Source organism: Ahaetulla prasina, chromosome 10 (genome assembly GCF_028640845.1).
Source record: "Ahaetulla prasina isolate Xishuangbanna chromosome 10, ASM2864084v1, whole genome shotgun sequence".
Lineage (NCBI taxonomy): Eukaryota > Metazoa > Chordata > Lepidosauria > Squamata > Colubridae > Ahaetulla > Ahaetulla prasina.
In genome coordinates, this window is record NC_080548.1 from 2,926,862 (window position 1) to 2,952,809 (window position 25,948).

Below are 25,948 nucleotides of genomic sequence, written 5' to 3' on the forward strand. Positions count from 1 at the left end.
AGGGCTGAGAGAGAGTGACTGGCCCAAGGTCACCTATCTGACTTCATGCCTACTAAGGCAGAACTAGAATTCAGGATCTCCCAGTTTCTAGTCTCAGTCTTAATCACTACGCCAAGATGGCTTTTTAACTATAAGAAGCATGCTGAATATCAAGGCAGATATTTCTTGGTTAGTTTCAGCCTTAGAAGCTGTGGATCTCTGCATAAGAACCCAATGGAAGAATAAAGGGTCCACCTCTCTTTTCTCCTCACCAGACGTTGATTGCAAGATCTTTCCGTCCTGTCAAGCTTTTCTCTGGATCTCCTTCTCTGCTACAGAAGGGACAAGGGATGGCCAGAAGGCGAGGAGCTTGGGCAAGCAGGTGGACATGCTTGGTGCTCTCTGAGCTGGGTTATTTGCTTGAAAAACTTCCATTACCCAAGTAGGTAACATCATCAGTGCATCTGCAGGAAAACAACCCAGTTCATAGAGCCCCAAAACTCCCCAGAACAAACCTGAGCTGAAGAGATCTCTTCGGTTGAGACATTCTTCTCAGGGGTAGGGAAGGGTAGCTTCTTAAAGTCACGTGGTTGAGATGCCAATTTTTTCCCAGTTAGGGGGAAAAAAAGACTCTGCTGGGAACCAGAAGGGGCTGTGGGCTCTCTCTCTGTGTGTGACTTCATTGAGTGTAATAGAATTCATATGTTGCCTTTCATTGGGTAAAGAGAGATTTTTTAAAAAACAAGTTTCAGTAGTATGATTCTTAATTGTTATTTTCTTTAAAACACCTGCCCCAATTGTACTGCTGAATTCCAACCCAACCTTTCTTCATTCGTCTTTCATGGAGAACCCAACTTCATGGAGACCAGCAGGACCTCTGTGGGCCAAGGAGCCCAGGGCTTTCTCCAGCTCTGAGTCTTGTAAGGTGGAGCCTAAACAAGTCCTTGAGCATGGGCATCCCAGAGGTCTTGCTAGGCAAATCCCCCATCCTGCAAAGCCAGGAGGCCTTGCTTCAACTCCTTGGCCTGGGGGAATGGCTGTGCAGTGTTGCTGTAGGTCTTGCCTCCACCTGATAGATGGGATGGGGTGGGGTGGGGGAGGTTGTTTGTTTAGAAATGCAGAAGGACCTGCATCAATTGATCTGAAAGACATCCATTACTTATTGCCTGCCAGATGATAATTCTGTTTTTAAAACCACATTATGTTATTGCATTCAGAGGTTTATCCCCCTGCTGACATTTCTTGAAGCGGCTAAGGAATTGGGTGGGTTCTGCAGAAGCCGAGGCAGATGCAGCCTTTATGTCCTCCTGCACGGCCCGTCTTGCATCTGCCGGCTCCCACAGGTGATCAAGGGAGACCAGGTCTGACTTGAGCCAACACTAGCATAGTGTTCTTCCCCCCCACCCCCACCCCTCCCCCATTTCTGGCCAGGCAGGCACTAGGTGGCACTGCTGCCTCAAGAACAAGTGGAGGGGAAATGGGGAGGGGTCTGACTGCAGAGGAGCCCCTGTGAAGCTGCCTGTTCATGCCCAGAAGCTGCCTGTTGCTGGTGCTGCTGCTTGGGCGGGGATGAGAAGAATAACTCGGCTGCTAGGCTGGAGCAAAAGATAGCCGCCTGGGGAGGGGGAAAGGAGGGGGCTCCTCCCAGCCTCTCCCTCCTTATGGAACAGGGGTCTCCAATCGTGGTCCCTTTAAGACTTGTGGACTTCAACTCCCAGAGTCCCTCAGCCAGCTTTGCTCTATTATTTGCCAGCTTTGCTGGCTGAGGGACTCTGGGAGTTGAAGTCCACAAGTCTTAAAGGGACCAAGGTTGGAGACCCCTGTTATGGAACATTCCCTCCCTCCCAAGTGAGGTTAGCTCCATCCCTACTGATGTTCAGGGGGGTCCCTCAAGACCTGTCTATGTCACCAGGCCTGGGGGTGTCAAGGCACTGGTGAAGCGTTACAATGGCTTCATCACTGTGGCTGATACTTGCTCTCTCCTGTGCTGTATGGTTTTTTTAAAAAATAATGTCTGTGTTAAATTTTAACAATGACTGTTTTTTATATTTATTGTTTTTAATCTTCTATTCTTGCCCAAGATAACTGTTTGTGAGATGGACAGTTACATGCATTTGGTAGGAAAGTAGGTAGGTAGTAATCAGAACAGACAGCAAGGATCAAACATGCTTTAGCTGGGTGCCTTTCAGTCGGTGCTGAAGGAGGGGAGGGGAGACCCAACCTCCGATGGTAGGGCAAAATATAGGAGGAAAAGCAGCTTTTCATCTTTTTTTTCCCCCTTAAAAACTAGATTCATTTATTTAATTTTATTTATTTAAAAAATTCATATGGCTGCTCATCTTAAGCCACTTTGGGCAGCTCCCAAGAATTGCACGGTGTAAAGGCCTTCTTTTGCATGGATCAGCTGATATCTTCCAGTGTGAAATGCATGTATTCAAAAGCATGAATTAATTAATGAAGGGGGATGATAGTTGCCTAGAATGAAAAAGAGGGAAGGGACTGTCTTGTGGCTGGCTGGTAGTATGCAGCCTGCTCTGCCCCCAACTGCACAGCCCATGCAATTGAAGTGTTGCCTGTTTAGCTAAAGGGGGATAATTTCTGGTTAATTTGGTGGGTAGGAAAAAAACCTACCTTCCATTCTTGCTCAAAAAACTTGGAACCGATTCTCTTCCAGGAAACCTTCCAGTGTCAAGGCAGCTTCTTGGGAACTGTTGGCTTTGGCCTGCTTTCTTTTCCAAACGAGAAGGAAACCCTCCATGTTCCTCCTTACCTGGAAACGGGAATCTGTGGGGAATCTGTGTCTGTGGGCATTGGATTCTTTGCTCTTTGGCCTATCGCAGAAATGTTTCCTAGTCCAGCGTTTCTCAACCTCAGCAACCATCAGATACATGGACTTCAACTCCCAGAATTCCCCAGCCAGCATAGGGAATTCTGGAAGATGAAGTCCGTCCACACATCTTAAAGTTGTTGAGGCTGAAAAACATTGTCCTCGTCAAGGAAGAGGGAGGGGCCCATATTGCTTCCCCCAACTTAAGCTTCTTGCCATTAAGAAAGTCTCTTTTCTTTGGACCCAGAAGGCAAATTTGAAAAAAGTACATGCAGCTTCTAGTGACCTTTGTCCCCCACCCCAATTTTTTAAAAAAAATTTTTTTGAAGTGGATTATCACATACGGCAGCTGCTAAGCTTTTGGCTCCTCGGTCTAACCTGTCCATTTAGCATACAGCTAGAATGGCAGTTGTCTACAAAACTGAGGAATGGGAATCCCCGTCCCCTGTTTACTCCATTAGGTCCCTCCCGCATTGTAGAGGTCCTGTGGCTGGGCTGAGGAAGGAGAGTTCCTGTTAAAGATGTCAGGGCAGCCCTGCTGCATCAGATGAAGGTCCATCTTGGTCTTGGATTGTTGTTTTGCAGTGGCCAGCCTCATGTCCCTGGGTGCTCACAAGCAGAAGGTGGAGACCTCTCCTTCTCTTGTCCCCTGGCAAGCGGCCGCCTCCAGCCTTGGAGTAACAGTGATGAAACCCATCTTCCATCTTTTAAAGCTGTCCAGGTCATGATCTTTATCTTGTGGCAATGAATTCCATTGGGTCGTTTTGTGCTTTGTGAGAAATCCATCTGAGTGGGCCTCCAAAGTTTTGTCTAGCTTTTCTAGCTATGCATTTTAAAGAAAATCTTGAAAGTGTTATACTATAACGCCATTAGTCATGCTCGTTGGCTTTGGTGGGAATTGAGAACATCCGGCAGGCAGATTACCTATTTCTGATACTTTTTTTTTTTTAACAATTTAAGAAATACCTGGCTGCATGGTGGGGGGGTGGAGATTGCAGTTCCTTTGCAAGACGATGCAGACTCTTCTGAGCTTGAGGCTCTCCATTGGCACTAGAAGGTGCCCAGTTTCCCCATCAGCATCCAGGCTCGCAAGGGGGGGCGGTCGGGGTCCCACACTGATCTCCAGCTGCAGGTCAGGGAAGTCTCTTGGCTCATCAGCCTGGCTGGGGGGACATGGATGCAGCTGCTGGGGGCCTGAGGGGCTGGATGGTTTGGCTGATTGAGCCCCACTGAATGGGTGTTGAAGCCCCCAGGGTGCTCCATGACTGAGGAACATTGCCAAATATATTTTTCCACGATGCTCTTCAGAGCCAAGAGTGGCTTTTCATTCCGGAATGCCTGTCCTGGTCCTTAGATGCCGTGGAAGGAGGCTTTCTTTGCTGAGGTTAATCTTCTCCAGCATAAATCCCTGGATGGAGTTTATCCGGTGCAGCAGCAGCAGCCTCCGCCTCTCTGGGCTTCTCGGTGGCTTTGCACAATGCCCCCGTTTCTTTCTCTTGGAGTGTCTTTCCCACCCCACCTTCCTCTCCTTGCTTTTTGTTGTGCTTTTTTTTTTAACTTTGTCTCCCGATTTCCATCTCTCTGCCTTGGTGCCACACCCCTCAGCAGCCTCTCCTTCCCTCCCTCCCCCCCTCCCTCCTGCCGCCGCCACCACCGCTGCTGCTGCCGCTGCCGCCTCTGTCTGGCTCTGGCTTTCTCTTTGCGAGGGGAGCCCTCCCATTACCTCATGTTTGGAGAGAAGCTGCTGCAGCCAATCCCGGCTCTGGCTGCTTTTGGGTCAAGTGATTTCTGAACTGCAGTGAGGTGCTTTGAATGTCTCTTCCTCCAGCTCTCAGCCTTGTAAGATGGCTGTCTGAAAACGGCAGCGGCTCGGCAGGAGGAGCATCTTGGTGTGCGGGTGTGTGTTCGTATTCAAGTGTGAGCGTGCTTCCAGTTGTGTGCATTTTTCAAATGGGCACCTAATCTGATGAAGCAGCCGCTGGGATTTCTCCAGGAGGCCGGTGGCAGCATCGCTGCATTGCCACTGGAGCCCTGCGCACCACGGAGATGGGAAATATTCTCGGTTGTGTTAAGGAGCTGAAAGAGCCAGCCAGGGAGGTGGGGAATGCGCCCCTCTCTCCCCAGAGGAAAGCTCGCTTCAGGCGGAAGAGGAAGGGGAAGAAGCCGATGGCACCGGAGATGCCTGATCCGAGAGCAGAGAGACCTTCCTTGAGGGCTGAGATGGCTGAGGAGGAGGAGGAGGAGGAGGACCAGGCATCGAAGAAGTTCAGAGGGTCTCCTCTGAAGGAGGAGGGAAGGGCTGGGGGCTTCCACCCACACACTGCTTCCTATGGGGAGGCTTGGCCGCATTTGAAGATGGAGAGTCTGGAGCAAGGACACGTCGTGCAGGTGAGAGAGAAGTTTCAGGGGACTCTGGAGCGAGCTCACCTGGTGACGGAAAAGACCTTCTCCCTACCTGGAAGCCCAGGAGACTTTCTTGAAGAGGGAGCCACGGTCATTGCTCGCCTGCTAGACAACCCAGCAGAGCGGAACCGTGAGAAGGTGGCAAGCCAACTGGTGGCTTTTCAGAGGCCGGTGGGTTTGGGCAAGAGCCGAGCAGTTCTAGTGCCACTGCCCAGGGGGGCCGTGCCTGGAGTACCTGGGGAGAATTGCTTGGGAGAACTGGCAGTCGTGGGCTCTTGGGCTCAGCCAAAGTTGGAGGTCCTGCAACAGCAACAGGGAGTGACAACAATGGTGGAAGAGTCCTACAAGAACTGGAGTAGTGAAGAAGGAAATGAGAGTCTATCAAGCACTATTTGGGGAGCTTCTTATACAGCAGAGAAGGGCACCATCTCGGAGCTATCCACGCCGTCACCTATGGTGGATCAGGTGGAGCTCAAAGGATTGGAGAATCCTCTGCAACCTCCATCTGCACAAGAAACACCTGTTGGCAAGAGAGAAGATGGCATCCCAACCTCCCAAAGCAGGGTCTCTTTCAGTGGGTCAGCCTCCAGCGCCTTCCAGTCCTCCTCGGGATATGGCAGTGACTCAGTGCATCAGCTGGTAAAGACGCCTGGGTCTTCATTCTGCAGAGAGCAACTCCCTGCCTCCGGGGGAACGGATGGACCCAATGGGAGAAGAGCCACCAAGGAGAGCCGCAGGCCAGCCAAAGGAGGGGTCAGTGCAGTTTCTCTTTTCCAACTCTTTGAGACGAGGGCAAGATAGAGCAAACCTCTGAGGGGTTGGAAGTCACATACTGGGATTCGGGCTGGGGTGGGATTCAGGTTGTTTTCCTGGAATGAGTTTTAACAACTTGCAGTTTGGATAAATTGGAAGAGCCCCTTCCTGGGCTGTCATTGGGAAGAATAATAAGAGGGACTGATTTGCAAAGTTGCCCGATTCCAGCTGTCTGGAAGTCAGTGTGGAAGTAAAAGCAATTCACACAAGTTTATTTGGGAGATTGGTCTTTTGTTCCAGGGCTCAGACCTGGCTTGGATAATGAACTCCAAAGAGACCAAATGTGAAGTAAGCCCCCACCCTCTCTCTTAAAGATGGGGGATGATACATTTCACTGACCATCTCGCAGGGGTGGCAATTCCAGACTTCTCTGTCTCCTTAGGAGAAAGATGTTTAGTCTCTTCAAGTGAGATCTGTTTGAGGGGTGGGGGTGGGGGGGCATCTCGTGGTGGAACATATTTTAACTTGAGGGAAACGCAGATATGCTGGGCTGAGCCCTGGTGCTTAGAACAAGTTCTGAAATAAAAGTTGATGCTCAAAGATAGTGTAGGCTGTTGGCCACTCAACTCTTTGTGAATGCCTGCCTTCGGAATAATCTAAAATGGAATTAATTATGCAGGAAAGGAGATTACCTCTGCTTGGTCTGACTCTCTACAACAAAGATATTCAGCCTTGTGTCCTTCGGATGTTCTGGGATTTGCCTTCCATCTGCCTCCACCTGCACGGCCAGGAGTAAGAGATTGAAAGAGAGGTCTGGAGGTTCACAGCCAGCTCTGAGGAGCAGAGTGGGGGATGATGGGGCAGCGTGGATGAGCAGAGCAGAGCAGAGCAGAGCAGAGGAGCTCATCAGCAGTATAGATCACCCAGCTGATATGTGCTTTTCAGGAATAATGCCATTTAAAAAAGAATAACATGACATATTTCTTATTAGATGGAATTTAAACTTGAAAATGTTATTAAAGGGCGGAGGTTATAGAAAGGAAACATATGGGGCTGGAAGTTTTCTTGTAGACCAGAATTTACTTAACGTCCAACAGTTCTTTATCTAAATCAAAAGAAGACCCAGATATTAAACCTGTCTTCTTTGATCCCAGCCCCTCCCCCAACCCTTTGTCCAGTGTGGAGGATTGGAGAAGTCCCTGCCTTGGCCCAGGAGGACCCAAATTCTAGTCCCACACAATCATGGAAGCTAACGTGGTGACTTTGGCCATCCATTTACTACACATGTTTATTTGGGGTTTTTTTAAGCTCCCCTATGCTTTTGAGAAAGTAAGGTTGCTTAGAATCTGGGCTGTTTCACCAGTTTGATGAGGTAACATACTTGGATGGCTGGTAAGAGTCTTTCCTTCCTCACTGATATTTTTCCATTTATCTATCCAAGACTGATAACCAGGTGAAGTCAGAGAAAGGAGAAATGTCATCTAATTTTAGGGCTGTTCTTCTTTCCCAGTGACTACTTGGTAGCATCCAAAAAAGCTTTCCAGTTCTTCTTCCTCTTAGCTTTTTACCCCTTGACATGCACAAGTTTGCTACTGGGTATTTCTGAAGAGATGTAAACATCATACAGCTATTCTCATGTCAGTATTCTGGGGATGTCAAAGGTCTCTTGGGATTTCTTTCGTGAAGGAACAGAAAAGCTTTCTGTTAGAAAAGCTTTCTTGGAGACCCACAATTGATGATTTCAGTTCTCCTACAGCAGAATATTGGGGGGATCCCAGAAGACAATAGGAAGGCCCCTTAGATGAAGAAGAATTGCTCTCCTTTCAAAGGTAAACAATATGAACAGGAAAATTGTGCTGGATTTAAAGGTCGTAGTTTGCATGCTCTCTTTCATAGGTGAATTTGGCAACTCCTCAGCCAGATGTTCAATGGTTTGTTTTGCTTGGACCTGAAAATGCCACCATTCTGGCTTTCAGTCTTCATGGAGATGTAGTCACTAGAAATAGAAGAGACGGTGCCAACTCAGTTCAGAAATTCTTACAGAGCTCTTCTTTAGTTAAATGTTCGGATGTGATAAGGGCATCCCACTTCTGAGCAAATTCCATTTTCACATCTGGATTGGTTGACAACATAGACCAGTTTGGGTATTTTGGAACTTGGGAAGTTCCCTTGGAAAAATCCCTTGGAATTTTTACATATCGAAACACAATGAATGCATTAAGATAGAAAGTTTTTTCTGTTTCTAAGGTAACTTTTTGGAATGTTTAAATGCCAAGTGGATACAGAACAGTAATATCTTAGGCATTGAGAATAGTGGCTAAAGGAGAAATTGGGGTCCTGGCTGAACTGGATTTTCTACTTGAAATCAGGTAAACATTTATTTTGTTACTAGGTTCACGTGGCTGGAATGTGGCATTTTCACAATTCTTCTTTAGCAAGCTGGTATATGTGGTGTGGCAGTATTTGTTTGTCATTGTGCAGTCCTTTGTCTAGCTAACTACAGCTTCCCAGACCCCCCTCACACCAGTTCAATCACAAGGGAAATTCTGCCTTGAAACTGGGAAGAATGGTCAGCCAGGGAGGCTGCAGTGGGACAGTGAGATGGGGACAGACGGTCCTCTCTCTGGCCCTTTGCAGCCACCCTGTCCATCCCAAGGTGAAACTTCAGACGAGAGCGCTTGTGTGGTTTTCACTAAGGCAAGGGTTTCCAAACAGGGGCAACTTTAAGACTTGTGGACTTCAACTCCCAGAATTCCTTAGCCAGCTGGTACCAGCTTTACAAATCAGTCCATCAGAACCAGGGTCCTGACTGTGAAATGTTACCACTTGTACTTCCAACTGTCTTTGCAACCATAACAGCAAGAAATTTGAGGGTTCGGATTTTCACCATCTATTTTAAAAGTCTCTACCAAGCACCAGCAGATGTGACTAATATTTCTAAGGATAAGAAAAAGGACTCTTTTTTCATGTTATCCAAACCAGCATGCATTCTGACTGGCTTTCATCATGGAACTAACTTTCCAATTTGTAACAAAATATAACTTCACAGTAACTTTGTGATTGCACTTGTGGTGGGAAAGCAGCTATTTTCTTTGCATGCAGCCTGAATCGGACCCCCACAATAAATTTTTCTCTTGTCTATTTTGGGCGGGAAATCATGTGAGATTACTTTTCTCTAACTGGTTTAGGGTTTCCTGTATTGTATGTGAACAACCATTGAATTTTATGAATGATCATAAACAAGGTTATATTATTATTTTTTGAAGAGCAGCAATTAAAAATAAAAATTTCCCACTTGCCCTTCTTTAAAGCTTTTTCTGTAGCAGAGAAAGGAGCCATTTATAGATCTGATCTATTTTATCTCCATCCTTAGGGCTTCCTTGGCCTGCTCTGACTGTCTGGAGCAGGAGAATTTTCTTTTTGTTCTTAAGACCTCCTGGGCTTGTTGGGCTGAAATGTGCCTCTGGGCCAGAAAGCAAGGAAATAGCACCTCTTTTTCACCAAGTGTTCTATGAACTTTGTGCACCAGGTGTTCAAGATAACCCTCGCATGATGCTCACTTCCTGATGTGCTTCCTTGAGCCAGGAGCTTCGTTTTCCTTACAGTTCAGGCCATCATATTTCCCCGATAAAAATAATGCCAAGGACAGACCTGCTGCTTGAGCCACCAGCCCCAGCCGCTGCACCTCTCTGGGGATGTCTTGGAAGCTTCTTGGAGAGGTAGAGAGCAGCCATTTAATTCTCTTGTGCCTACCTTGGCTGGAGGCGGGGAAGAGATGCTAGGCTGCCAGGGGCAGAATCCGCATCCCTCAGCTTGGGCTGGCCGAGCTGCAGCTGCCCCTTTTCCACGCAGAGCCACAGGGCAAGCTGGTTGGGGAGGAAGGTTTGTGCCTGAAAAGCTCCTTCGGTGGGCATCCAAATAAGCTGCTGCTGAATAAAGGTTAATGATTTCCTTCTGTGGGTCCCGAATTCTCCTGTGCTTTGTTTCAAAATTGTGAGGGGAAGAGGCTTTTTCCCATGCGTAGTTTTGTAAACCTCTGCCAGGGGTCCCTTCCCTCTTGGTCCCTCTGTGTGAGGTGGTCCTTCTGGTCAACCTTGGCTCCTGGTGATGCATGGAGAGACCAGTGCAGTTTGCTTGGCAGGATTTGGAGAATTGATTTGTCCATCTCTTGTTCCTTTGGCTGACTGCTCCCCACCCCCATCTCCAGCTGGCATCCATGCCTAAGAAAAGTTTAAGGCCTGGGTCTCCTCGCTCCTGGTTGTACGTCTTCACTGCATCCCTCTGCCTGGTTGTGGAGAAGGTTCCGGCTCACAACCATCCAGTGGGTTTCCATGGCTAGGCAGGAGTAGAGCATGGGTTTCCCCAGATGTTTCTCTTAGTCCTTTAACCGCTACCTAAACAGGCTCTCTTGTCCCTTGCTAAAGAGCCCCATTGCGTGGCCTCCCTCCCGTGGGAGCTGGTAATAGTTTGGGTTACAGTGTAATTTTTAAGATGTGGGTAGGGGAGCAGAGCTGGACACAAACCAGCACGTGCCTCTTGCCACTGATTTGTAGAAGGGCTTTGTTATATCAGCCTGTGGTCTTCCAAGCCCTCCCATTGATACCATCCACAGAATTGATCCTTTTTAGAGCAGCGGCACCTGAGCGAGGGTGCATGTGTTTCCTGCTGCAACTCAGCTGTCCCTTTCTTGATCAACCATTGCTCCCATGTGTGCAGGAAATTTAGGTTTTTATGACATGGAAAGTCACTCTTGGATTATGGAAGGCAAATTTGTGATGTGGGAATGTTTTCCTTTCTCCAGGGCCCATTCTTTCCCTCCGCCCTCCCATTTGGGACAAGGTGGGACTTGGTCCAAAATGCAGTGGAATAGATTTAGTAACGTAGTATTAATACTTGGCTCACTCTCTTGATTCCCACTAGGCTTCTAAGTCCAGTTGAAAGAGTTGTCAGTGACCTATAAAGCCCGAAGTGCTTTGGCCCCATTGTATCACAGACCCTCTCAGTTGCTCAGAGCAACTGGGGGCAGGGGGAGCTGAGGGTCTGCATTTTAAGAAGTACAGGTGTTATTTCTTAGTGGTGGCTTCAAACTGTGGAACCCCCTCAACTTCACGCTCCCTTATCACTACCACCACCACTGTCCTTCCTGAAGGGAGTTACGTTCAACTTGTCCTGCTGATTATTTGGTCCTGATTATAGATAGGGGTAGCCTTTGCAATGTGTGCTGAGCGGTTTATCTTTGAGTTGTCATTATTAACAGAACCATTCAAAATCTATATGTTGAGCAGATTGGGGGGGTTTGTATAAATAAATATACAAATGCAAATTCAAAATTCCTATTGGTGTATTCCACTGAAGAGGGCCAAGAATGGAGAATTCATGTGACAGGAAGGCAGATTTAGAAGATTCCTGGCAACTCAAGGGTGGAACCAGTCACCGATGTGTCGGTGGGTTCCCCTTCACCAGTTGTATTAGCTCAGAGGTTGAACCCCCTTGGTCATGGGTGCATTGAAGCTGGACTCGATCAACCTCAGAGGCCTCGTCCTGCTTCTCTCTAGCTTCTGGCCTGGTCCCCCACTGGACCAGAACCCCGGACCTACAGACTGAGTGGAAGCAAAGGAAGTGGTGATGTTGTGATGACAAGTAGATCCACGATGCACATCCTGTTAGCCATCTTGTCAACAAATTAAGGCAAGCACATTCGCCACCCTCCTCTCCAGGAAGTTTCTCCAAAATTCTGTGCTCCTTTAAAATGCGTTTTGAAGTCAAATTCTTGTTCATCCAATTGACAGTAGAACTGGTAGGAAAGAAAGGAAGAAGTAAGTAAATTATCTGACTTGAGGAGGCTCAGAGAACACTCACTTGACTGAAATATCTCCAGGGATGAGGTTGGGCAAGAGACACCCACTTCTCCTGACTGCCGGCTGAGGTAGAGTTTGAGCCGATTATTGCTTAACAAGGCCAGACAAAACTTGTGATGCCCTCAAGCGGAAGAATTTGCTGCCAAATTGTTATGTATCCTGGATTGGCAATTTGGCTCCCCAAGTTACATCCTGTCCTGAAGTGGAAGTGGGTGAGGAAAGCAGAACCTCAGAGACCCTCTAAGGCAGCCCCTTCCCCAATCTGGCCTCCTTGAGAAGTGAGGGACCGCTGTCCTGGTCTGTCCCACCGGCATCCACCTTCCTGGGACAAGCTGCTCTGAACCTGCCAACCCCTGCAGTGGTTCTTCTGAAATGAAAACACGAATGGGCATCCTCTTGGCTCAGCCGCCTTTCCTTCCAGCGCAATCATGTTGTTGCCTGTTCACACATAGCCTTTTCTCTTCATATTTAATTAGTGAAAATCTTATAAGCAGCCGAGTGAAGGGAACCTCACCTCTTTTGTCGGCACTCCTCTGCAGCCTGAAAGGGCGCATATTTCTCAAAAGCGGTTGGCAGCCTTCTCCTTCTCTCTCTCTTTCTCTTTCTCTCATTGGGAATTGGGTCACTGGGCCATTGCGTTTCCTAGGCCTGCTCCTGACAGCTTGTGCAAAAAGGATGCAGGCAGGTAGAGTGGGAATTTGGAGTTGGGGACAGGGGAGACCGCCGGTGGCCTCCCAGTACCTCAGAAACCTCAGTCTTTACTTAGGCCATCCATTCTGAATCCCAGAGCCATTCCCCTCCCTCACGGCCACCCTGGCACACCAAGCAGCGCCTTCAGTGCTAGGAGTTCAGGTCTGACGAGGGCTCCATTGCATGGACCAAGGCCAGAGCGAGATGGGGGGTGGGGAGTCCATGCGCTGATGTTGTTCTCTGCTTTACCCTGTTCCCACTTTCTCTACTCGTGAAGCTTTAGATTTCTGGAATATGAACAGGTTGACCCTTTGGGCAGCAGAGGATACTGTTAAAATGGGATATTATTGGCAGTAAAATTGTCAGGCTCCAAGAACCAAGAAAAAACATATAAAGTTACTTCCAAATAGTTTCCTTTATTATTTCTCCCCTATCAATAGAAATCTACTTGGGAATGTTGTATTGTTGGGATATATTGTGAGAATAAGGGGCGTGCATAAGAGCACAAAAGTGCCTACCATTCCTGTCCTATTGTTTCCTTTCATTATATCAAATTAATATAGTTATTGCATACTTTTACTCATATATATGCTTATGTGATATGTAGTTATTTTATGTTGATGCTTGTGACCAAATAGAATTTAAAAAAAAGAATTTCTAGGGAAGAGCCATCTTACACCTCTTCCTCCCAACCCATCTCAACTTTGCTGTCTCTTGGTCCCCTGGAATGCAGCCCCTCCCTTCTGGGAATTCAGACTCCATTCTACCACAAAAATCCAGGATTTGCTCCCCTAGATAAGCCTAGATAGGACCAGAACTTGTGGGGTTGCAGTTGTTAGCTTTTGTTCATTGAATTGCACATCATATTTAACCCAGGATTGTTGAACAAATTATGTTTAAGGAAAGTTTTGTTCAGCAAAATGTATGTAGTCAGTTCTAATGATACCAGGTTTGGATTCATCCTCATGTATTTTGTAGTGAGAGTAATAAATTAGCCACCTTTTCACAGTTGTTTATTCAATGAAGATGTAATACTTAACTGTTATGGGAAGAAAAGATTGCTGTTCATAAACAGTTGAAACCATGATTTCTGAGTCTATAAACAATCATTAATTGTATCTGATTTTTGGATTAGGACTGAACCAGGTTGAAAGCCTAACGAGGAAAGTTTATTTTGGAAGTATTTTATGATAGATGACCATATGGTTTTGTTTTAGTTATAATTCTACCGTGGGTGCTAATGCTTAATATAGTAATTATTTTTGCTTCAATAAGTTTTCTTTTTAATGTATGCTCATTTGGAAAATCAATTTGTACAGCAGAATATAAATAACTTAATTGATTCAGCAACAGGATCTTGTTGGCAAATGTTTATACACTGTATTGTCTAAGTCTGCATCTCTGACAGATAATGCTTCATCCTGTTTGTGTTCCTCCTCTGTTGATACCGTTCTCCCTCAATTCTGTGAGTGCTGAAGGTTAAGCTCCAGTGGTCTCAGAGGTGGAAAAGTAAAGCAGAGAGCATCCTGGGGAGAGCCGAGTCCTCATTTGAGTCTCAACAGAACAAGGGCTGGGTTGTATACAGCCAGACCTAGCTTCTTTCTCATTCGGTGTCCCTGCTTTGTCTCTGGTTCTTCAAGGGGAGACGAGACAGCTGCTTATGAGCTGCAATCTAGCCTTTTATTCAAGAGTAAAAGCTAGGATTGTACAGAGGGCAGGAAAGGATGGAAGCAAGAAATTAGCAGTTGACCGTTTATCTCATTATTGGTGGCTTAGCTCAGATAGAAGGAAATCTGGGAAGGATTGTTTCAAATCATTCAGATGAAGTCCACCTTAAATAAATGAGGGCAGGGTATTCCTTTTGTGGTTTCCAAGACCTTGCCTTTACCCCAAACTAACATTAAAGAGACCTTTCTAAAATCTGAATAATTCTTGCTTCTTTGAGCTTGATCAGTTGGACGGGCTTGGTAGGGTTTGTATATTGTAATGAATCACATATTCTCCTCTTCCAGCTGACTATTTTCTCTTGTTTTGTTGGGTTTTGTGAAGAAAATTGCCCCAAAGAGTCACATCACATGGATCCATCTCATTTTTCACCCTTGGGGGAAAAAAAATCATCCAGCACAAACCAACTGCCTCACAACCTCAGGAGTCCTCAGTGCGTGGTGGGGCCGCCTCTGCTACTAGAACATGGGCTGTTATGTGGGCATCCATCTGACGGCCTTGCGGACCTGTTTTTGTCTTTCAGATCTCTGACATCTACATCAGCGGAGAGTCCGGGGACATGTCTGCTAAAGAAAAGCTTCTTTTGTGGTCACAGAAAGTAACGGCTGGTTACGTGGGACTCAAGTGCACCAACTTCTCTTCCTGTTGGAGTGACGGGAAGATGTTCAATGCTGTCATCCATAGATATCGGTAGGTAGAAGCCCTCTCCTCCATCTCAACCATGTAAGGAAAATTTGTCCAAAATAGGCAACACTTCTAATGCTGGAATGAGCCTTATTTGTATTTTGCAACTGGATATTGAAACTGTCCAGACTGTCAGTGAGGTCCCAAACAAAATTCAAAGTATTATTTTGCCACTTTTTCTGACTAATCAGTTTTATTGAATTCAGCCTTTTATTTGGTTGAATTTTATTTTTTTCAATCTTTATTGAAATATTTTTTGTGTGCAACCAGAAGCAGTCTAGAAGTGCATTTTCAGACTTAACACATTAAAAGGCTTCACATGCCTTTTTTTTTTTTTGCTGCAGTTGTTCTGACCTAGGCTGAGAAAGCCTAAATCAACAACCTTAGTCCCCAGAACCTCTTTTATTGAGAGGGCTGTGAATTATGGTCATTCACAGCCTGTAATGATTCACAGTCTGTGAAGTTTCCGACAGATGTCTGCTCAAGTTGACACAGTCTTCCAGGGTAATGTTGATAAGCACCCACTTTTATCTCTCTCGAAACACTGCCAGAGACCTGTCAATTAGTTTTGCAAGGCCAAACATAGCACAGAGTCAAACAGACTTCTCAGAGCTTGAATTGACTATATGAACTAATTGCTTCCTGCAAAGGCTCATGTCCATTTGCTCCTCTTTTATGTCTTATGGGAGGGGCCAATCATCTCCAAGCCTTAATCCAGAGTCGCCCTTTTTTTTCTTAATTGTTCTTGCCTTCTGGCAGCTCTGCGCATGTGCATACTGGGAACAGGCTTACACTGTTCTTCTGTCTTGCCGATGTCAGATTCCAGAGGCTTGGAGGCAGCACATAACTACCAGATGGCCCTGGAATGCAGAGCCCTCGTCTGAGCCTTCCCCAGACTCCAGGACTGGCCCAGTTCCTCCCCAACCTCCTCAGTGTCCGAATCTGCCATCAGTTCCTCTGGTGGCGGGCAGCCCACAACAGCTGTAGACTTAACTCGGCTGTGTGTAGAGGTCATAAAGAATTTGGGATCAAAATCCTATAGCTAGACCCCAGGATGCTACTGAAGTGCTTCTGTAGTGGCACCAAAACTTTGGGTGTTTCTCCACCTCTTCACCTCACCAATTCACAAAGCTTTTCTTGTAAAAAGATCTCTCTCACCTGACCCTTCTCTGTACCAAAGTCAGATGAATGGTTTGATTTCTGATTTCTTTTCCATCTCCCCTTTTCACTCTGAATAACAGTGATATGCTGTTGGGTTTGATTTATTGTGTTTGTCTCTCCCAAACCACCTGGAGATACTTTGTTTAAAAAAAAAGACCTCCTAGAAATAATGCTAGTAATTTATGAGTAGCTGATGCAAGTGCTTCTACTAGTAGTAATAATTGCTCAAGAGCACCCACAGAGCATTCTTTGAATGCCAAACAAGACCAACAACCCTAAAAGAGATGAGGTGCCCCACCTGAATCCACAGGTAGCCACTCCAAGATGTGATTCTGCAGCTTCTTCTGATTCCTGAGAGCTTCACACGGGCAAGACAACCTCCACTGAGAGGGGAAAGGGAAGTTTCAGTTATATCCACGCAGCCCCAGTCATTGCAACTCATCCCATTAGGATGAGAAGGAATTTGCTTGCCAGCATCAAAACATTTGGGCTTGCTTTGTTTTCAGGCTCTGTGGACTAAAATCTCAAAGCTACCAATCAACATCATTGAGAATATAACAATGAAAACGGATGTAATTTTCATAGGCAAATTTTGGTTATTTATTTATTTATTTATTTATTTATTAGATTTTTAGACCGCCCTTCTCCCGAAGGACTCAGGGCGGTGTACAGCCTTATTTAAAACACATAGGTACACAATACAAATCCCAAATTTAAAATACATTTAAAATGAAATATTTAACCAGCCAATTTAAACTAAAACGGTCAAGAGACCGATATAAAACCCTTAGAATATAAAATTATAAATAGATTAATACAATTAAAATTCAATTAAAATTAAGTTAACTAAAATATTAAATTAAAATAAATATTTAGGCTAGTCCCGCCCGATTGAATAGCAGAGTCTTCAGTTCCCGCTTGAAGGTACGGAGGTCGGGAAGTTGGCGTAATCCTGGAGGTAACTCATTCCATAGGGTCGGTGCTGCCACAGAGAAGGCTCTCCCCCTGGGGGTCACTAGCCGGCACTGTTTGGCTGATGGCACCCGGAGCAGGCCCGCTCTGTGGGAGCGCACAGGTCGTTGGGAGGCTATCGGTGGCAGAAGGCGGTCTCGTAAATAGCCCGGTCCTAAGCCATGGAGCGATTTAAAGGTGAGCACTACCACCTTGAATTGCACCTGGAAGGCTACTGGCAGCCAGTGCAAGCCGTGCAGGATAGGTGTTGTATGGGAGCAACGTGATGCTCCCACAATTACCCGCGCAGCCGCATTCTGGACTAGCTGGAGCCTCCCGGTGCTCTTCAAGGGGAGCCCCATGTAGAGAGCATTGCAATAGTCCAGACGAGAGGTAACGAGGGCATGAGTGACCGTGCGTAAGGAGGCCCGGTCAAGAAAGGGGCGCAACTGGCACATCAGGCGAACCTGATAGAATGCTCCCCTGGCGACAGCCGTCAAATGTTCTTCTAAAGACAGCCGATCGTCCAGGAGAACGCCCAAGTTGTGCACCCTTCCCCTGGGGGTCAGAACCTCACCCCCCACAGTCAGCGAAGGCGTAAGCTGACTGTACCGGGACGCCGGAACCCACAGCTTGTTGTGTCTTGGTAGGGTTGAGTTGGAGCCTTTTCCTCCCCATCCAGACCCGCATGGCCTCAAGACACCGGTCCATCACCTCGACAGCTTCGTTGGGGTGGTTCGGGGTGGAAATGTACAGCTGAGTATCATCAGCGTACAGATGATAATCCACCCCGAAACCGCGGATAACCTCACCCAGCGGCTTCATATAGATGTTGAACAGGAGAGGTGAGCGAACCGACCCCTGAGGCACCCCACAAGTGAGGCACCTAGAGGTCGATCTCTGCCCCCCTGCCAACACCGTCTGCGAACGGTCAGAGAGATAGGACGAGAACCACCAATAAACGGTGCCTCCCACTCCCAATCCCTCCAACCGCCGCAGCAGGATACCATGGTCGATGGTATCAAAAGCCGCTGAGAGATCTAACAGGACCAGGACAGGGGAACATCCCCTATCCCGAGCCCTCCAGAGGTCATCCACCAACGCGACCAAAGCCGTCTCGGTGCTGTCACCATGTCTGAAGCCAGACTGGAACAGGTCTAGAAAGACAGTTTCCTCCAGGTATTGGGGAAGCTGATATGCCACCACACTCTCAACAACCTTCGCCAAAAAGCGTAGGTTGGAGACTGGACGATAGTTCGCCAATACAGCTGGGTCCAAGGAAGGCTTCTTGAGGAGGGGCCTCACCACCGCCTCTTTCAGGACGGCGGGAAAAGTGCCCTCCAACAAGGAAGCATTGATAATTCCCAGGAGCCAGCCTCGTGTCACCTCCCGTGTGGCCAGTACCAACCAGGAGGGACACGGGTCCAATAAACATGTGGTGGTATTCAGCCTAGCCAACAACCTGTCCATGTCATCAGGAGTCACAGGATCGAACTCAGCCCAAATAATATCCACAAGTCTTGTCCCCGTCCTCTCGCCCGGATCTATCCAATCAGTGTCCAGCCCATCCTGAATCCGAGCGATTTTATCGGACAGATACTGTACAAAATCCTCAGCACGCCTCTGCAAGGGGTCCTCCCGAGCCTCCTGCGAGAGCAGGGAGCGGGTCACCCTAAACAGGGTGGCTGGGCGGTTATCTGCCGATGCGATAAGAGCGGAGAAATAGGTATGTTTCGCCGCTTTTATCGCCACTAGATAGGTCTGAATACAAGACCTAACTAGTGTTCGGTCAGATTCGGTACGGCTGGACCTCCAGGCACACTCTTTTCCGGCGCTTCATCTCCCTCAATTGCTCGTTATACCAAGGAGCTGTGTGAGTTTGGCGCTGGGTCAGAGGCCGCAAAGGCACGACGCAGTCTAAAGCCCCGGCGGCCGCCCCTTCCCAGGCAGCCACCAGTTCTTCGATCAAGTCGTGGGCTAATTCCCCAGGAAACGGCCCAAGCTCCGTCAGGAACCTCTCCGGGTCCATCAGGCGCCTGGGACGGAACCATCGAACCGGCTCCGTCTCCCTGCGGCGGGGTGCAGCGGTTCGAAAGTCTAGCTGAAGGAGTAAATGATCTGACCATGACAAGGGTTTAACAATTAATTCCCCTGAATCCAGATCATTTAGCCACTGTCCCAAGACGAAAATCAAGTCCAGCGTGTTACCCCCAGCGTGGGTGGGACCAGGCCGCCATGGAAGCCATGAACTCCCGAACTGCCATTGACGATTTGCCCACCGACGGCAAGTTGAAGTCCCCCATAACCATAAATCTGGGGGTCTCAATCGCCGTCCCGGCTATCATCTCTGACAGCTCGGGCAGGGCTGCTGCCATGCAGCAAGGAGCCAGGTACGTGACCAGCATGCCCACCTGCACCCCACTTAACCAGAAGGGTTTCACAACCGGCTAGCTGTGGGACAGTGACCTCCCTCGGTTCTAGACCCTCGTGAATAACAACTGCTACCCCCCCACCCCTACCCTGGGCCCTCGGTTGATGGAATGCCTGGAAACATGGTGGGCACATCTCAACCAGGGGAACCCCCCCTTCTGCGCCCAACCAGGTCTCCGAAATGCCCATCAGATCCGCCCCCCCCTGAATAAGATCGGCTATGAGGGGGGCTTTATTTACGACGGACCTGGCATTGCATAGCAGCAACCGAAGGTCCAGGTTCCTGGGGACATAGCCACCCAGGAAACGAGACAAGCTTGGGGGCCCGGAGCCGCAATCGCTCGCAAACAGCGAGAGCGTACTCCCCGTACATGATATGAGCCCCCGCTTCCGCTATATCTGCCCCTCCCTCGTACCGTGCCAATAGATAAGCCCTTAAATGGTTGAGTTTTAACCTCCTCCGCTACCTCCGTATCAAAGACCTCCAAATCAGGAACCCTAGCAGGGACAAGCCTAACCCCCGTGGGTGTCCCCCCCCCACTCAACCCACCCTCTTTCTCCATAAATGGCTTATTTAAAAATTTAATAAAACACATATTTAAAAAACCCCTAAGCCTCTTTTTTGCCGCATGCCACTTCTTGGGATTCCAAAATCCGTCATCAAGGTAGGCCTTCGATAGCGTAGAGGGCCATGTTCGCAAGAGGGGGGAATCTCGCAAACTGAGAAGTTGGGTCTTCAGATACATCTCGGGAACATAAGATGGCAAAATCCAGTTCCAAACCAGTCTTTCAGATGGTAAAGCATAGATATAATCATACATGGTAGGTCACAAGCCGGGTAGAAGTGTGATGATCTGGAAATGGGGGAAAAGTGGTCCTAAATTGTTCAAAGGATGAGGATAATCCAAGAAGTGGAGAATAAAAGTGCATGACCACATAAAAGATGACATAAAAAGATGACATGTAATGGGCCCCTAGGGGCCATAAGGGAGAAAGGTTAGAATCCCTGCATACTGTGAAACTTTAGAGTGATTCCACTTTAAGACAGGGTTTAACTTTGGAAATTGTTCTGATTGCAGGGATTTGGGAGGTGGGTGCTTAGGAAATCAGATAATTTTTATATGAGGTGGTGAGAGGACCTCACAGATCTTCCCCAGGAGACCTTTGCTTTTCAAGAAGGAGGATGGAGCTGCCTTTACTCAAGGAGGACTTCCTTGTTAGAGAAGGATGCCATCAGCATGCTGGCCTTCTCAGTACGCTCTCCTCAGAAGTTTACCATTAACGGGCATCTCTTTGCAATCCTCTACATTCACAGAGGCCTTCTGGTAACGTGCGTCCCCAGGTGGACAAGGCTGTTCCTTTTCTCCTTTAGGAGATGTGTACCACTTGCTTGCAAATGCTGAGTCGTCATAGTTTGGCTCATCTGTTTCCTACAGACCAGATCTTGTGGACATGGAGAGAGTTTATATTCAAAGCAACCGAGAGAACCTGGAGCAGGCCTTTGAGATTGCTGAACGGCTTGGTGTCACCAGGTTGCTGGATGCAGAAGGTGATGAGGGAACATTGGTGGGAGGTTGCATTTGGTGGAGATAAGTTGAGAAAGTTGGGCCCTGGAAGGCAAGAGAGTTTAGATGTTGAAGTGACCAAACCAACTAGGTTTACAACACTGCAGCATGTTTCCAAGTCAGGTAGATTCTCAGCATTATGAGGTTGCTTGAGAAGTTTAACCAAAGGATGTAGGGCTTTCCAGGGTCTCCCCAACAGCCTAAGATGCCCCCGTGTGGTTGCTTAACAACTGCAGTGGGGGAAGGAGCTAGGATTGTAGTTGTTGAGTGAGATGAGATCACATGGGTGCCTTGTATAACAAAGCAGTGACTTATGACCTAAATTGTGGGCTTAATTGTGGTTATATGTTGACTGCTTATATTACTATTATCTAGCATTACTGATTTCCAAAGCACTTTTAAGAATTTGCTTCCATTAAAAAGGAATTGTTGCAGCAAACAGCCTGCTTTACTTTCATTTTCGTTTTCAGCATAGCTTGATTAGCACAAGAAAAAAAAAATCTGCTGCCAGCAATTTACCTCCTTGCAGCAAGCAGTAGAGGCCATGGCAATCCCTGCAGCCTGAAACAGCTGAGAGTCGGGAGGCCGATCCAAGGGACAATCAGCTTGTGCTAATTAGGCTGTGCTGAAGCTGAAATGGGCTGTTTCTTCTTGCAGCTTGCTGCAAGGAGGTAAATTGCTGGGAGGCAGAGGCCAAAGGGTGGGGGCCAGTGGGTGGGCAGGGCTACATTTGGTGTATAAGACACACCCAAAATACGGTAGATCTACACTGATTCCTGTAGAATCTGAGGCTTACATTTAGTTCTGGTCTGAACAGTGCATCATACAGCTTCTTATAAGCTATGCAATTTGAGATTGTAGATGGTAAGAGCTCTGTTCTTAATTACTTTGCTGAAGAAGGAGAGAGAAAATTATTCATTTTATGTAAAAAATCACCACTTTAGGGCAGAAGAGTTCAAGAGAAAATAATATCTTCATGGTTCATAAGAGAATTTATATTTATGGTAGATCACACCACAATTTTGATTCCCGTACATGAAATGCAAAGTAATGCTGTCATGAAAAAGCTTTAGATGCAAGTCATTTTTCTTTTCAGATGTTGATGTCCCTTCACCAGATGAAAAATCTGTAATCACTTATGTGTCTTCAATTTATGATGCCTTCCCCAAAGTCCCTGAGGGAGGAGAAGGAATTAGTGCCACTGTAAGTTTTGCTACCCTTCGTTCAGCCTGGAGGGCTCACTCAACATTTTGCTTTTCTGCAACTTCTTAGCACTGTTGTTTCCAAGTGAATGATGTCACTGTGTACCTGTAAGGAAACAGGCAATGAACTGATACGATAGCCAAGGCCTTTGGTCAAATAAAATACAAATAGTGGGCTTGTACAGTAAAAGAACTGATAGTTTGTGTTTCTAATTCTTTTAAGAGCTGAATTGAAGATTATTGGAAAAGTTGCTGTCCTGCTTCAACTTTTCTCATATTTATATTATGTGTGAGATGTGTTGGCAGGGAATTGGCAGTTGTGATCTGGCTGAACTGGCCAATGTCAGCTTAGAAAGTCAGCTGTGCTTCTATGCAATCCTCTTCCTTACTGCCTCTTGGTGGAAACTCAGTTTTTAGGAAGTGAGGATTGTTCTTTGGCTTCTTCCGGTACTGAGACCCTGTCCTGCCCAGCCATTTCTCGGTTGCATTGGAGCCTTGACACAGGCCTTGAGCCATTTTGCAAAGCTGAACAGAACAACGTCTGTTTTTTCTTTTGATGGTTGTTCTTCAGCTGGATGTTTTTGCCTGGTGTTTCCTCTCCATCCAGGGTCACTTGAGTGTCCTTGATTTCCCCTTTTTCTTGTAGGAAGTGGACACAAAGTGGTTAGAATATCAAACCTGTGTAGAAACACTCATCACCTGGATCAAGCAGCATACGATACAGATGTCTGACAAATCTTTTCCCCAAAACCCTGTAAAGCTCAAGGTAAGTTCTAGCCAGTTTTCCTCTTATCAGATCTGAATTAGCTCCTGATTTCAGTTGCTGCACAGTCATTTGTGGAAGCTCCCTTCTATCCCAAATACAGTACAACTGTGGTTGATTCTGTGGCCTTGGTTGAACACAGTAGTGGATTGCATCCCGACTCAGAGTGTCAGTTATCCAGTGATGAGGACATCAGATTAGAAATCAAGAGACCGCATATACTGCTAGCAATAATAGTAATATAACAAAAAATTCTAACCATATCTATAATTATATTTGCTTATTTATGTTCCTGTTAAATATATTAGCATACATATAATTATAAACAATGTTCATATTTTACTTAAACACAACAATACCTTTTCTTCATCTAATTTCTACCTCTTATCTCTAACCATTGATAAATACATGTTAAATAATATTCTGTGTCTCCTGTTATCTTTTTTTTTCTTTTGTAAAATGGTATGCCCGGACAATACACTGTATTCAAAATACTTATATATACTTACATATAAATGAAAAAAACTTGACAGAAAAACAAACAAACAAGAAACCAGGAGACCGCGAGTTCCAGTCCCTCCTTAGGCATGAAAGCCAACTGGGAGATTGGGTCAATCATTCTTTCTCAGCCTAGCCCACCTCACAGGATTGTTGATGAGGGCGAAGTAGGAAAGTATTGAGTTATGTTCGTTATAGTAGTACCTGTGAGAGGGATCTTGGAGTCCTAGTGGATAACCATTTAGATATGAGCCAGCAGTGTGCAGCAGCTGCTAAAAAAGCCAACACAGTTCTGGGCTGCATAAACAGAGGGATAGAATCAAGATCACGTGAAGTGTTAGTGCCACTTTATAATGTGGAAAATTACAGAAAATGTGTGGGTAAGGCCACACTTGGAATATTGCATCCAGTTTTGGTTGCCACGATGTAAAAAAGATGTTGAGACTCTAGAAAGAGTGCAGAGAAGAGCAACAAAGATGATTAGGGGACTGGAGGTTAAAACGTATGAAGAACAGTTGCAGGAACTGGGTATGTCTAGTTTAATAAAAATAAGGACTAGGGGAGACATGATAGCAGTGTTCCAATATCTCAGGGGTTGCCACAAAGAAGAGGGAGTCAGGCTGTTCTCCAAAGCACCTGAGGGCAGAACAAGAAGCAATGGGTGGAAACTGATCAAAGAAAGAAGCAACTTAGAACTAAGGAGAAATTTCCTGACAGTTAGAACAATTAATAAGTGGAACGACTTGCCTGCAGAAGTTGTGAATGCTCCAACACTGGAAATTTTTAAGAAAATGTTGGATAACCATCTGACTGAGATGGTGTAGGGTTTCCTGCCTGGGCAGGGGGTTGGACTAGAAGGCCTCCAAGGTCCCTTCCAACTCTGTTGTTATGTTATATTATATTATATTATATTATATTATATTATATTATATTATATTATATTATATTATATTATATTATATTATATTATATTATATTATATTATATTATATTATATTATATTATATTATATTATATTATATTATATTATATTATATTATAGTATATAAAGTAATAAAAGCATGACAATTTTTTTTTAAAAGAACCTCCACGTCCAATTATAGCAGCTCCGGAAGTAACACGCTTTTTGTTTTGGAGGGGTCTTAGAAATAATTTCTTTTTATCTCTGTTTTCTGATGTGCAGTCTCTATTTGGGCTACAGCACGGGAACAAACACAAGTGCCCCCAATTACAGACAGCTGGTCTCTGGAGTAGTGAAAAGTGGTTGGTCATGAGGGAGAAAACTTCTGGTTATTCGCTGCTATTGGAACCGTGGGGAGTAGGCAGGGCATTGGTCTTCCTCTAGGAATGACAGTCTCATCAGGAAGACTGTGGTTGTGGAGGGGAACAACTTCCCACTTCTCCTTTCCTTTGGGGCTTCCGTCTGGGTCACTAGAGGCAGAGAGATGAAACTGTGTGAGAGGCAGCAGGATTAGTGGTGTGTTTGGATATGAGGAAGGGGGATGTGTGTCTTTTGGAGGGGGGAGTTGTCACCCTTCTGCTCCTCTTGGCAACTGAAAAATTCTGAAAAGCTAAGTGCCAGGAAGGGTTGGCTCTGGTGGTTTATTTTATAGGCCACTGCAGTCCCCAGACTTTAGGGGATGCACTGTGTCATCTAATGCTTACCTTAAAACATCAAAATGTTTTAAATCAGGTGGTTGCCCACAATTCCACACTGCAGTGAAAGGCCCTTTGAAGAAGAAGAAAAAGTTTTCAGCACCTCTGAAATGTCAGAAGGGGAGGGCGGCATATGAATCCACATATAAGGACCACTACAGAAAATGTCTTTTTGTGGTGGTGGGAATCTCTTAGCTATCTGGACTGGGCAGGCAGCCTCAGACATAATAAGGCAGATCCTGATGTGTCCTGGCAGCAGGCCATGTGAGGCTGTATAGTCACGACTTTGATTGAATCCTGAAAATTACCTGGTAACTGGTACAACAATGGGCATTGCTCTGTGGAAGCAGATTTCCCTACCTGACAGCCTGGCTGTAGGTTCTGTACCAACAGCAATTTCTACATTATCTGCATTAAGGGTAGCCCCATTTAAAGTGTGTTGTAGTTTAGTAGAAATAAAAAATAATATTAATCATATTTGTTACATTCCTCAGGCTTATGTAGTTCTAGTGTTAATACATATATTTGTATTAAATTATAAACTTTCATTAGTTCAATGTTTCAGTGTTATTCCAATGCCAATCACAATATTGTTTAAACATACATAATTCAATTTCTAATCTCCCCCCATTTATTTCTGTCCCTGTTCTAACTTTTAATCATGCCGTTATTATATTTAAAGAAGGGATTCTATCCGTCATCTCTTGCTTGCTTTAAAGCTTTAATTGTTTGTTTTTTAACTTGCCTCCCATATTCCTCTCTTAGATCTTTATCCCTATCTACATATACATTTTAGTACAAAT

At 46.1% G+C, this 25,948-nt stretch overlaps 1 protein-coding gene across 1 annotated transcript in view; it reads left to right on the top strand.

Moving 5' to 3' along the window:
* MACF1 (microtubule actin crosslinking factor 1) overlaps positions 1-25,948 on the top strand; it is a 248,817-nt gene that overhangs the window by 20,511 nt on the left and 202,358 nt on the right. The window contains exons 6-9 of the mRNA XM_058195880.1: positions 14,759-14,925; positions 20,898-21,010; positions 22,123-22,229; positions 22,875-22,994. Of these exons, the coding sequence (XP_058051863.1) occupies positions 14,759-14,925; positions 20,898-21,010; positions 22,123-22,229; positions 22,875-22,994 (507 nt within the window). The remainder of the gene's footprint in view (positions 1-14,758; positions 14,926-20,897; positions 21,011-22,122; positions 22,230-22,874; positions 22,995-25,948) is intronic.